Raw genomic sequence first — 13,161 nt, forward strand, 5'->3', positions numbered from 1 at the left:
CATGCACTGCTTTTTATGGTCTCCATTGTGTTAATAGATGCCAGGAAAACATCACTTACGGGGTTCAAATAAACACCCCCAAAAAATCGGCTCGCCGCTTCGCGGCTCGTGGACGATGCTCCGCATCGTCATTATTGGTCAACCCCCCCTGAGCAAAAAGCTAGATCCGCCCCTGAGTACCGGTATGCAGTCATGTCTCGGCGATTTATTACGTAATGCTGTATACAAAATACCGTTACATGCACATCAGCTGCTCGCAAGCATCGATCTCCCCGGCCCTGTGACTTGAGCGAACTCATACACACAAGCACGTACCGCAGGTGTATAATGCACACACACACAAATATTCACCGATATCCATAATATATCGAGGCAACATTGGAGGCCATCTCGCATGCATGGCAATGTTTTCATTCAAGAAGTCCTTCCTTGGTATGGTAAGTGTTGATGTTTTGCTAATTCTTGACCGTAATTTTGTGAAAATAATTATAGCAAGCATGCCTTTTCTACTATGTCTGTACCCTGTCAATGATATTATATGTTTATATGGATTGGTTGTGACTAGGGTCTTACTCTAAATTCTAACCTTAGTTTTTAACCTAAATTCTAGATCTACGCCCGCGCCCAAATACTGTAGTCTGCAAGTTACCCTTGTTGTACTTGTAGTACCGTAAGGTATGTGGAGTGCAGGCCGGTGCAGGCCGGTGCAGTGCAAGCCAGTACGTGTAGGGAGTGGGAGCCTCTCGTTGACTCTACTGTAGCATAGATCTAAGTATAATATAGCTAGGCCTAGTATAGCCTGTATAGATCAGAAATAGACCTCATTCTTCTTCTTCTTCTTTGGGTTAAGTCTACCTCCTTCACAGTTGAGTTGAAGATTCTTGCAGACTGATGAGTGTGTGTGCATGTTCCGGCCCACTCCAAGAACAGACGGACCCCATGCGTGTTACCAAAATGTCCGGTAGGGTCTAGATCTAAAGGGGTACTTTTCGTGCGACAAAGTCCGGCCCGAGAATTGTAAAAAAAGGGGTGTATTAACTTTTCACCCGGAGATTTCTTTAAAAAGGGGGTGTTTTTTCTTTTTTTCTCTCATCTCTTTGGACTCCTGTGAAACTGTTCCGAATTTAGGGGGGGTACATTGAGCATTTTTCATGATTTAGGGGGTCTCCAAGGCAGGAAAAGCCTGTGAAAAGCCCGCGAAAGGGGGTTTGGAAATGTTGGCAGTCCTCAGATAGGGGGTGCTTTCAAAAAGAGGGAACAAGCATATGCGTACCCTAAATAACACTGAGTGGGGGGGGGGGGGGCGGAGTGTGTGCTTACGAGAGCAAGGTGCAAGGTGCATGGTGCAATAGAGCTTCCTGGAGTTAGGTGCAAACTGCAATGCTATTAACATGGTGCAAACTGCAATGCTATTAACATGGTGCAAGTAAAAAGTTCCCGGACTTACATGTAGTTGCTGCCTCCCGTCAGGCATTGACGGATGAGGCACATACTGATTACTGTTTCTGATGGCAGGTTATTCCAACTCCTCACAGTCCTGGGAAAGAAGGACTGCTTATGTTGCTCAGTTCTTGAACAGAGGACTTGGTATCTATGTCATGACAGCACAATTCGGCACATGCTAGTGCTAGATCGTGCAACTTCTGAGCTGAGAATGTATCATTTCGGTCCACCCAAGGCAAGGCCAACATTGAATTTTGAATGACATAACAAAAATGGTGTGAATGCTGGAGTGCTGGAGCTCCTTCATTTAGACAGAAATAACCGTCTGGTATGGGAAATTCTTTAATAAAACTGACATTTGTCAACCTTCTTCATACACAGATGACACCACAATTCACAAGGGGGGGGGGTGGGGTGGAGTATAGACTATTACTAGTCTAGAGATTTTTGCCTGAATCCATTGAAAATGTTCCCCTTGGTTTGTCGACGCTTGTTCACATCTGTGATGTGACCATACTTTGGAATCCTAACTTTGGCGTGGAGATACCTTACTAATAACACACCAAAAATCATATAATCCTTCCACAATTGCTCAACAAACGGCCATGATTTAAAAGTTGTTATCTTTCTTACCTGTTTTATGTCAATTTTTTTCTTCCCCTAAAGACAAAGATATTAGTAGACACTTTCCCACAGGTTTCACGGCAAACCACTGCACATACCGACGATGGGTTTCGGGCGGTGCGTGCGCATGCTTGAAGTTAGAGACCTTAATCTCAGATCCCCTTTAAATTCTTGCAAGTAATTCACATTATGAATTGAGGATGATCATTACGGTCGCTAATTTCATGCATGCGACGTATGGTACCATAGTTAGAAACTGTCTATCCAAGTCACAAACAGTATTTGATATTTACGGATTAATGAAGTGATCTGTGTAATTTGTTTTGCATTTATAAACGTCCATATCTAATTTTATTGATGTTCTTATTTAATGAAATCATTATGTGATGTCATGATATTATTTTCTGAATGTTTATTTGGTTTACAGCATTCCATTTTTGTACAATTGAGAAACGACCATATAGAACTCAGCATACACCCCCTTTAGATAAAGACATACATATACATGTACATGTATGTACACCTAAAATTTGTCATTGTATTTGGCTCAATATTTTGATTTGATTACAAATAACTCATTTAGATCATGTTATGCAGTTAATTCCAATCCATAACATAAAGGCTATCAGAATGAAAATGTAAAAAGAGGAAAAGAATGTCTGGTATATGATGATGAAGTCTGTTTTGTCCTCGGCTGTATTGTAGGTTTTAGAAGTTAATGAGTTTACCATTCCCCAGAGGCCGTGACCTTCTGCTGTCACCGCCTATACGGGACAGCCCCATTTCAAGTTTCTTTATCCTCCAATTTCATTTTCCCAATTTAACAAGTCTATGACCTCAGATTTCTTATTACATCTATGAAATTTAGTTTTTTGATGGAAATGTCAAGAAAATGGGAAGGGAGGGGGGCATTCCTATACAATGAAATTAAAATTGGAAGTTCAAACAAGAATTATAATGTAAGTAGCATGATTTACATTTTGTTTTTTTATTGTTAAATTATTGTATTTGACTGTAATTATGCGATAGCTGACTAATGATTATATACCTCCTTGAAGTCTACCATTATCTTCATTTTTGTTTTGATATACAATACCGGTACATGTGTAAAATATGATGTAAACCAAACAGAAATTGACTGCAGTAATTACAATAACTGTATGTTCATTTATAGTTAATATATAAAGAGCAGGAATAAAAAGATAAATGCCACATATTTGTTCAGAAGTGAATATATTGAATACTTAATGTGACATGATACACTGCCTCCCAATATCTTCTTTTTTTGCCCAGCAAAATAAATATATTCTGAAGTGAGTCTTTCATATTTTGTAAAATTGTTTTTTCTTTCTTTGCTTATATCAAAATTAAATTTTTGAAATTCTTTAAGATATAACATTCAGATTAATGTTTTTGAATGTAAAAAGTGAAGCGTTTCCCACTTGTGTTTGCCCATTGCTAAGAATTGGCAAATCTTTACAAATTAGATCAAAAATATATGAACAGTTAAGAAAAGTATTTCTCTTGTTACTTGTAAACACGTTGGTGCAAATCTTGTGTCCTACAGAGCAATTAAGGAGACAAGAATGGAGAGGGAAAGAAAGAAAACCAGAGAAAGAGAGAGAGAGAGAGAGAGAAAGAGAGAGAAAGAGAGAGGGATGGGGGGGGGGGGGGGTAGAGGAAGCAAAGAAGAATACCGGTACATGTACATTACATGAGTGCAAGAGTGATGGTTGTTATTGTCACTTAGAAATTTAGCATGATGAACAGAAATTTATCCATTATTTGCAAAGGGGTGCAATCAAATTGAACTGAACTCCAAATGATTTGCCATCATGTTGTGATGAGTACCGATGACTTATTTATTAAAGGGAAATCCAACCATGATAGTAAAATACTCTTGAGGAAAGGAAAGAATCAGAGATGTATCTAGACTGGTGAAAGTTTGAATGAAATCGGAGCAAAAAAAATGAGAAAATTATGATTAAAAAAAAAAAGTTGTAATCACTATTGGCTCTTCAAATTGGCTTAATCTGTCATATCTCTGTGATGTAGTGGTGAACAACTTTCACATTCGCTCCAACACACAAAATGAATAAAATGTAAATTCTTCAAAAATGTGTGACTCAGGAGGGTTCTTTTCTCTTTTAATTTTAGAGGACCTACATGTACAGTATAGTAATATGCTACGCATAATATATATTTTGAGTACCAGTAGTGCCCCAATGGAGAAGGCACTTGGGAGGGGGGGGGGGTGAAGAAATTAAAGATATTTTTATACACCACAAACGGGAGAGTTATCAACGTCTACGTCACAATCCACTAACCAAACTGCCAATTTGAGATTTGCATGGACTAAGTGACCTCATATTTCAATTTCAAACACTCGTAACTTTCTCATTATATTATTGGTCCACTTTATTTCATAGTTTCACCATTCTATTTGTATTATTTTTCTGCTTTCATACAAATGATCTTATTTCAAGAGGTGGATTGCCCTTTGACTTATAAATCAATTTTTTTTTCATCAGTATTTTGTGATATGGTGTGTATAATACAGTAACACAACAAACAAAAATTGTGATAATCTAATTCCGATGCCATAGAGGTCAGATTGCCATTACAATTTGAATACTGTATAATCCCAAAACTCTTGTGAATTGATGTACATGTAAGTAATTGCAATACACACCAAGCAATCACCGTTTGCTTTAACTTTCAGATTCATATCATTGAGAAAAGCACTGCGAGATTTTTTTACAATTAATATTAAATGAATAACTATAAACCATACATTATTTAAATATAAAGATGTCATATATATTATATATATTACCTTTAAGGTGATTCTAGTTTATAATGTATTTTATATTCCACCCGTACATGTACTCCCTTCACAATATTATGTGTTCTGCCCACCCACCCAATCACCGAGTGTCCCAAACGCCAAGACCTGGAATTTAATTACATCTAGAACTTTCATCGACACTGTTGTCATTTAACTCCCTGAAATAATCAACTTGCTGAGCTAAAGAAATGATGAATTTTGTTTTTGTTTTCTCTCTATGCAGCTAGAGTACTGAACCTGAGGACAGGGGCTATGCTACAGGCCAAAGTGACTGATTGAAATGAAGAGAACCCCTGAATCGAAGAGCGGCTAAAAGCAGAGCACACACTCACATACACACACACACACACACACCACAGTCCACGGTGCTAAATGCAGCATTTTTCTCTCGGTATATGTCTGAGTGTGCATTTCTCTACCAAACGGCAGAGCCTTGGCACAGTAGACACACCGCATACACACACTTATACACACACACCACTTTGATCAGCGCTACCCTTCTGAAGATAGCAAATGAGCTTTGCTGATGAATTATGTGAACGCTGGAGAAGGGTAAAAGAAGGAGGAGAAAATAGCAGTGGTGTATTGCATGGTTGACACGGCTGCACTGGTGAAGGCAGCAGCGGCACAGCATCGTAGAAAGGCTAACACTTGGCATTTGGGAGACATACGGTGAAGCAGTGAGGGTAAAAGGGACGTCTGAGAAGCCTATGCGTTGACGGCATTACAAATTGATCGCAGCTTCTGCTTTCTGTCTCTCTACCTCTCTCAGACTCCTTGCCTGCCTCTGCGTGTGTTTGTGTGAAACTCTGGACATCTCATCTTGTTTTTGGCGGAACCAGCAATAGACGATGTGTGTGACTTCAATGTAGGGCAAATCTACACACCCTTCAGTTGCTTAGGCGTCTACACAAAGACACACTCATCCTCCAAAATACAATTTATCCTGGATATATACAGTGGATTTCTCCAGCTTTATTATTTTTGATAACTGCAGCTATAACCATCAGGATTTTAGGCTTCAAATCTGTCCGTCAAGCAAGCCCGTTTTCTCTTACCGTTGCCAAGTCTGGAGAGAGAGATACAGAGATCCCTTGTATATTGACATTGTTTTACGAATGACTTTTCATGCCCATCTTTGAGCTGATGAATGACTTTGTTATTGGGACACTGTAGCTAGCCCACCATGGCTAAGCAATATGTATTTCAGTGGCAAGTCAATGTTCCAGAACCCCTTAAGAATGGGGCCATGTTCGACAGATACGAAGATGGGGTAAGTACTCATTTATTCCTGTCCATGTGCTCATGGATATTTCTTAAAAATATGGAATGTATATTATGTGTTCTCTTATTGTCTTTTAGATGCATGTAGTGAAATAGTGCTAACGGGACAGAAAGAGAGAGAGAGAGAGAGAGAGAGAGAGAGAGAGAGAGAAAGAAAGATAGACAAAAAATCCTAACAGAAGTAGGACTACTACATAAATGTAGTTGAGAGCTTTAAAAATAAAGTTTTTTTGGATGCAAATATGAGTTTCTATGACAGCTTTTCTGTTCCTGTATGTTGTAAAATATCTGTTGTGAATAATAGGCCTGTAGACATGAATGTTGCTCAAAAATGATTAATGTCTCAGTCTTGTAGTATGAATAATGATTAAACAGTTCTTAATGATTCTTAACCTGTAAGCCCTGAAAAGGGTGGTTGAATGTACAGTATTGCTTGAAATAAAGTAGACACATATAACCAGTCACACCAAGTCACACCAAAGTCTGTATGTGAAGAGAAATCACACTATAAACGCAGCTGTGTATGCCTTTCATACTCTTCCAGGGTGTAAACTTGCACTTGTGCTGTACAGCCAGTAGCTGCCTTGACCTCCAAAGGCCTATACAACACATGTTTTCAAGGTTTCATTTTTCATAATTTACAATCAGATAGAATTGAGTGAGACACATATTTCTCTGCAGGCGGTATTAGAGAGAAACAAATAGTAAATTCTACTCACTCTAGTTTACGAAAATGACACCCACATGCAATGAATGAACCATTTAGGGGGTAGTCATGTCAAGTAGAGTGGATGTGAAACAGAACTTAATTGTTTCATCAATGTATTGTTTCACAAAATGTAGGCCTAAGAGATTATTTTATTTGAAAAAAAATCATATTGCCTTGCCACTTCTACTTCTCCCTCATGAAATAAATAATTTAAATAAAAGCAGGAGTGAATAATTCATACATGAACGGTGTGTAAAAAAAGTGTTGGTTTTGATCGTTATCCACTTTAAATATTCAGTAGTGTTTGGAGACTATCAAATTCTACAGTGTAAAGCTGAATATTTCTAAAGAATTAGAATACAATTCATGTATCTACAGGGGCGTACGCAGGGGGGGGGGGGGGGGGGGGGGGTTTGGGGGTTCAACGCCCCCTTTGGTATTTTTATGTGTGTAAACCCCCCTAAAAAAACTAAAACCCCCCCCCCCCCCTTTGTTTTTTTGTTTTTTTTTTTTTTAATTATTTTTTTTTTATTAAATTAAAAAAAAAATTAAAAAAAATTATGCCCACGGCAAACGTAAAGAGACCTTACCCCCCCCCCCCCACTGAGCGATTTTCGGTTGGCTGAGTCGTTGCGATTTTTTTTTAGACTACCAAAAAAAACAAAAAAAAAAAAAAAAAAAAAGACCGACCCCCCCCCCCCCCCCCCCCCCCCCCCCCCCCCCCCCCCCCCCCCCCCCCCCCCCCCCCCCCCCCCCCCCCCCCCCCCCCCCCCCCCCCACTGAGCGACTTTTCGGCCGGCGTGATTTTCAAATTTTCTGTGTATCTATATATGTGTCAAGGCAGTTTGTGTGAATACATGTATCTTCAAACTAGTGAGGTAGACAGGAAGAGATGCCTGTTGTTTGATATTCTCTGCATTGAGCTATAACATGCGCTTAAAACATTTTGAGAGTTATTATAAATATCAAACCTGTCTTTTTGTTTACATCCAGCATATTAGAACACTTTGAATAGTGCATCATTTGGTATGATTTTACATCATATGACAGGATTCAAGTGGGTTGAAGTATGAATATCATATGATTTCTCTTTAGACCCCAATGACCTTTTAAGCATTTAGTATTGCTCTTTTACATCGGACATTACGTGTCAACAAACTGCACAATACACTTGTAACTGATCCTTGGTTCTTAGGGACAATCCTCTTACAGAATGTGCTCATCTGCTTATAGGTATGGAGCATGTTGTTTTTATGGTTTCAACCCCAAATCAAAAGGTGACAAAAGATATGAGCCTGCAGGTGTGTATTGAAAGTGAATCCCCCAACACATGGATCCTTCATCTAATCAAGGACTATTGTTTGTCATGTTGCCGACTTGATACACCCTCAAGCTGCATCACCAAGAAGTATGTCAAGTACCGCTCCAGGATTAAGACCTAGGTTCTTAATCGGTCATGTTATGAATAGTTCCTGACGAAGTAAGATGAAATCCATATCTGTTTCCTGCCAACCACTCACCCATGAAATCCCATTGTTTACGCATTTCCTCTTGTGAATCCTTTTTTGAAAGAGAGGGAATTCAAGCCAATAATTCCTATTTTCCAAAAGGTGAATGATGGTAAACAATATTCATGCTCTTCTGGTTCACAAGTGAGGCATAATTAACCAAGTAATTATTCAACCTGAAGAACGATGATAAATATTGCTTTACATGATTTTGGAGGGAATCTTAACAAAACCTAAAGACATGTCTTTAGGCTTCCATGGCAAGTGCCTTTTAACTTTTTGAATACATTTCCATGTAAGCACACAGTCAAATGTATCAGCCATGGTATACATGTAGATAACAATTAGCATACCTATACCACTGAAATGAATTAAATGCAAGGACAAAAGTTGAATCATGTTTTCTTCCAGCTACACATATACATGTATTATACATGTACATGTAATAATCAAATTTGTATGTCTTTAGAAATTCTATTTCAAAAACATATTATTTGTTTACTTATATTTACTGCAGTACCTGGCTACCTGCATATAAAGAGTGTTGAATATTCATGCACATGTTGGAACAGCTGTCTCAAGCTAAAAGTCCCTGAACAGTATCTAATTAAAGAAAAAAAAGTGTATGTTCATTGCTTCAATTAAGAAAAGCTTACCAGTGAAAACAAGTTTAACTTGTATCCTATATACTGTAGGCCTACTGTGCTTGTGAATAACTAAGGTTTTATTTAATTCTTTTATTTTGACTGAAGCATATGGCAGGTGGAAGTATGATTCAAGGAAACAGAAATGCTTTAATTCAGATAATAATCAGATAATAATCAGATAATTAAAAACTATTGATTGGTTAGAAGTGTACTCCATGCTTTTAAATTCATATGTAGTGGCATGTAGTATGTACAGCAACGCAAATTATTTCATGCCTGATGCCTCCATATGCCTGTACCTGAAGGCTATGTTATGTGATGTTCCTTCCTAACACAATTGAAACTTTTTTCTCTCTCTCTCTGTAAATGAAAGCACATTGCAACATTCCCAAATTTGCATCGCTGTAGTGATGTGCCATATGTAATACAAATTTGTCTACAATGTACTCCTCATATTTTGTCAGCAGGCTCCAGAATTACAGGCACGAGAGTTGCATCTGAGAGAATGTAGTCTGTTGTATATTGTAAAGTCTGTTGTATATTGTTCATGGGGAAATGGTATTATTTGGAAAGAAAGGTGTTAATTACTTTGTCAGCTCTACAGTACATTAAAAAATAAAATTTAGGATCTAACCTGAGCATTGAGCCAGTGACATTATATGGAGGACATTTCATACATTTGTACCAGATATAAATAAAGTCAGTGACCCATTTATATGTGTTTTACTGTAGGGAACTTGTTTTGAATACCAGACATTGGTATTAGTGCTATTGTAGCCACTCAGTGATGTCAGCAACATGTTTATCTATTGATTATTGTTCAATTGATTGAACGAAGGACAATTCTAACAAAAGAACACCCCTGATCTCAAAGTATGCATGCAAAGAAGTCATTGAAGAGGGCTGAGGTATGTAATGCTGATGACGTATAGTTGAGATGATAATATACAGCTGTAGTGTACAGATCTCTGTAGTCTTTGGCTCATGTTAAAATAAAAAACATCAATATTAGTTCAATAAAAATTGTTGGATCCTTTTAGTAGCTTTTCCAACTGTTTACATTTTCTTTTGAAACAGGATTTTGGTACAGGGTTTATTGGTGTCTTAGAGTAGTCTCATACATGTACATGAACAGTACATGATCTGATGGAAACAAAACAAAAATGCATTCATATTGTGTATCGATTTCAAAGTTCATATTCTGCACAATTTCAATGACAGGTACATACTTGTAGGCCTACGTGCAGGGTAAAGGTAAGGTATTTATTCATCAGCATATTGCAGTCAAAGGCTGAATTGCATACATGATTTACAAATATTTTATTAAAAACATCATATTTACTTTTCATTTTTGAACAATAATTCAAGATCATAAAAAACACTAGGAACAGGTGGATATGAAAATGAATGAATGAATTCATGGGCATGTAGACTACTGAAGGTATACCGGTCCGGTCAACATTTTATTGAAAGCTCTTATAAGAAAAGACCTACACTGTACACTGCACATGTACATGAATAGACTTCCAAGTGCTGGTAACTCCTTGCAAGTACCAAACATGTTCCCATTTATGCTTTCAATTTTCAAATTTAATGTAAACATTTTAGAGCATCTTTTCTACTGGCACAGTGTAGGTTAATTTCTTTTGTATTATCCTGCGGTTAATGCATTACTTGGTGAAAAAGTTTTTAAGGTCACCAAATGTTTCAAAATAAAAGTTGCAGAAAAAGGAGAATTGCTTCATAACCATCTATTCGATTGTGAAAAACAACATTACCGGTATTAGCTGTTCATATGAATGGAGAGTATAATTGGTTTAGCCTGACAAACACTGTTTTTACCCTGTAATCCCTGATATCCCCTGTGACAGTTAATATTTGAATGTGATGAAAAGATCATATGAAGAGCCTGCATAGAGATAGAAAGCGAGAAGAAATGAGTTTTCCTCTCCATCTAGAGGTCGAAATACCAGCAGGTGCAAAAACAGATAAGGATACACAAGGATAGTCCAACATTACTCATATACTCCTAAGAATCATTTGAGAGGTCTACAATTGAACAAGCATTGGACCCCTCTGTTTCCAAAATTTATTCCTTAATTGTGTTTATGTATATTGATTTGTAATATTTTGTTGGAAACATAAATAAATTAAATTGAATTGAAAGGCGTAGCAAGCTCTTCTAAGTCATCTTGGATTGAGAGCAGTGTACAGTAGTTCAAAGTTAAACTCTTTCCAAAGAATATTCCATCTTTCTAAACAAGCTGTAGTTCTGAATCATCCATAGCATCTCAGTTCAAGAATTAAAAGCAAAAGTCTCAGTGAAGAGCCTTATATTTGATAAAGTTATGAGTTCTACTGTTCTAGTTGAAGTACTTTACATCCAATTACACAGGTTTTATTACTCTTCCAAGATTCAGTACACATACATTGTAGGTATTGCACAGGCTCGAGCAGTAATTGTCAACATATCTTTACTATGTCAAACTCTACTGTTTGGGAGGTATACCTACATTTACATCATTATTAGAACACTGCCTTTCAGTAGGCTTTTTGCACTGTAATCATTAGCATTTCATTTGGTTTGTAGGCAATACATGTGCTTTACTACCAGTATACATCAGCATATTATAATGCTATACCATGCATCTGCACATACACCTGTAATTACAGTCATAGAATTAATGCATGCCTGCATATTGGCATCTATTTATCTTTTTATATCAAAAAATGATCATCTTTTCTTCAAACACTCCATTTTTCCTGCTGTTCTTGTTTCAAAAGTATCATTAGTTCATTACTAAAATTCACAAATTATCACAAATTATCTTTGTACATGTATGTACATGCAGGCCTGTATATTGTAGTTTTTGTATTTCCATACTTTTATAGTTAGTTTGTCGTTTTCATCCTCAGTTTGTGTTTTTAAAAGCCCCTTAAGCAATTAGAGTGAACTGTATAACCAATTAGCTAGCAGTTCCATTTTGGAATGAAGTAATTGCTTTTTGCTCAATATTTAAAATCATTTTGCTCCTGGCATTTGATAGTAATGTGAACCACACAAATTGAATTACATTTTCTATTGCATCAGTTAAACATTCATTAACTTATAGTAAGCCAGTTGTTGGGGTTTTCTTTACCCAGCATTTTATGCAAAGGTTTTGGTTCCTAATCAAATTATGTTATAATATTGAAAGTGGAAGTACGATGAAGCTTTCATGAAACAGAGGTTTGCATTTTTTTTTAGTACAGTATTATGTTGAAAGAAAAACCCTTCATGGACTTGACATGTCCTTTGTAGAAAATGCATGTTTTTATGAAGAAATTTTATTTTTTAACTTTTAATTTCTTACACATTATAACTGAAAATGTACGAATGTGATGGAGGAAAAAAAAGCGCAAAATATGCTGTACGATATGCTGTACAAATGGACTGTACATGTACATGTATGACATTTGTAGTTTACTTTTAACTGGGTAGGAATTTTAATACAAAACTGCTTTCCACCACAGCCCTTTTGGCCTACAGTCATGTAGCTATGATTACAGATTGAAGTTATAGTTTACTAAACTTTCATAATTAATTTGATTCCTAATTTCTAATTTTCGATGTACATGTACAGTACATGTAGAACCATCAGGTTTGAATGAAACGTCTTCATGTTAAAATTCATATAGTTTACCTGAATATTATCTTCTCCAGAAGAAAGCATGCACAATGTACAGAATATCCTTGTACACACCTATCCATTCTTTTACATTGTAGGTGAGGACAAATGAAGACCTGGCAGGCATATACAGAATAATAAGTATCATGTTACAAAATGAAGCTAAAGAAATTAAACAGTCAAACATTTGAAGACTCATCAACACTGTGTTTGGATATGGGCTTCATTGCTCAATATGATTTTTTCCTTCTTCACTATATAAATAAAAGTGCAAAATACAGAATAAACTCTCTGTCAAAGGAACTTGATTGTTAGGATGTTACATGATTGATGTGATTGAAGCCACCAACATAAATTGTTGAAATGATATTACTGAAGTTATCACAGTAGAACGGTGGATAAGAGCACAGATCTGTGCCTTCATGCTTTC

General features: G+C 36.8%; 1 protein-coding gene across 4 annotated transcripts in view; it reads left to right on the forward strand.

Annotated features, from left to right (window-relative positions):
• Nucleotides 1-355: 355 nt before the first annotated feature.
• LOC587412 (1-phosphatidylinositol 4,5-bisphosphate phosphodiesterase beta-4) overlaps nucleotides 356-13,161 on the forward strand; it is a 93,675-nt gene continuing 80,869 nt past the window's right edge. For all 4 annotated transcript variants that reach the window (XM_030998806.1, XM_030998807.1, XM_011678827.2 and 1 more), the window contains exons 1-2: nucleotides 356-437; nucleotides 5,139-6,188. In XM_030998806.1, the coding sequence (XP_030854666.1) occupies nucleotides 6,102-6,188 (87 nt within the window). In that variant the 5' untranslated portion in view covers nucleotides 356-437; nucleotides 5,139-6,101. The remainder of the gene's footprint in view (nucleotides 438-5,138; nucleotides 6,189-13,161) is intronic.

Source organism: Strongylocentrotus purpuratus, unplaced genomic scaffold (genome assembly GCF_000002235.5).
Source record: "Strongylocentrotus purpuratus isolate Spur 01 unplaced genomic scaffold, Spur_5.0 spur5_scaffold_5, whole genome shotgun sequence".
Taxonomy (NCBI): Eukaryota; Metazoa; Echinodermata; class Echinoidea; order Camarodonta; family Strongylocentrotidae; genus Strongylocentrotus; species Strongylocentrotus purpuratus.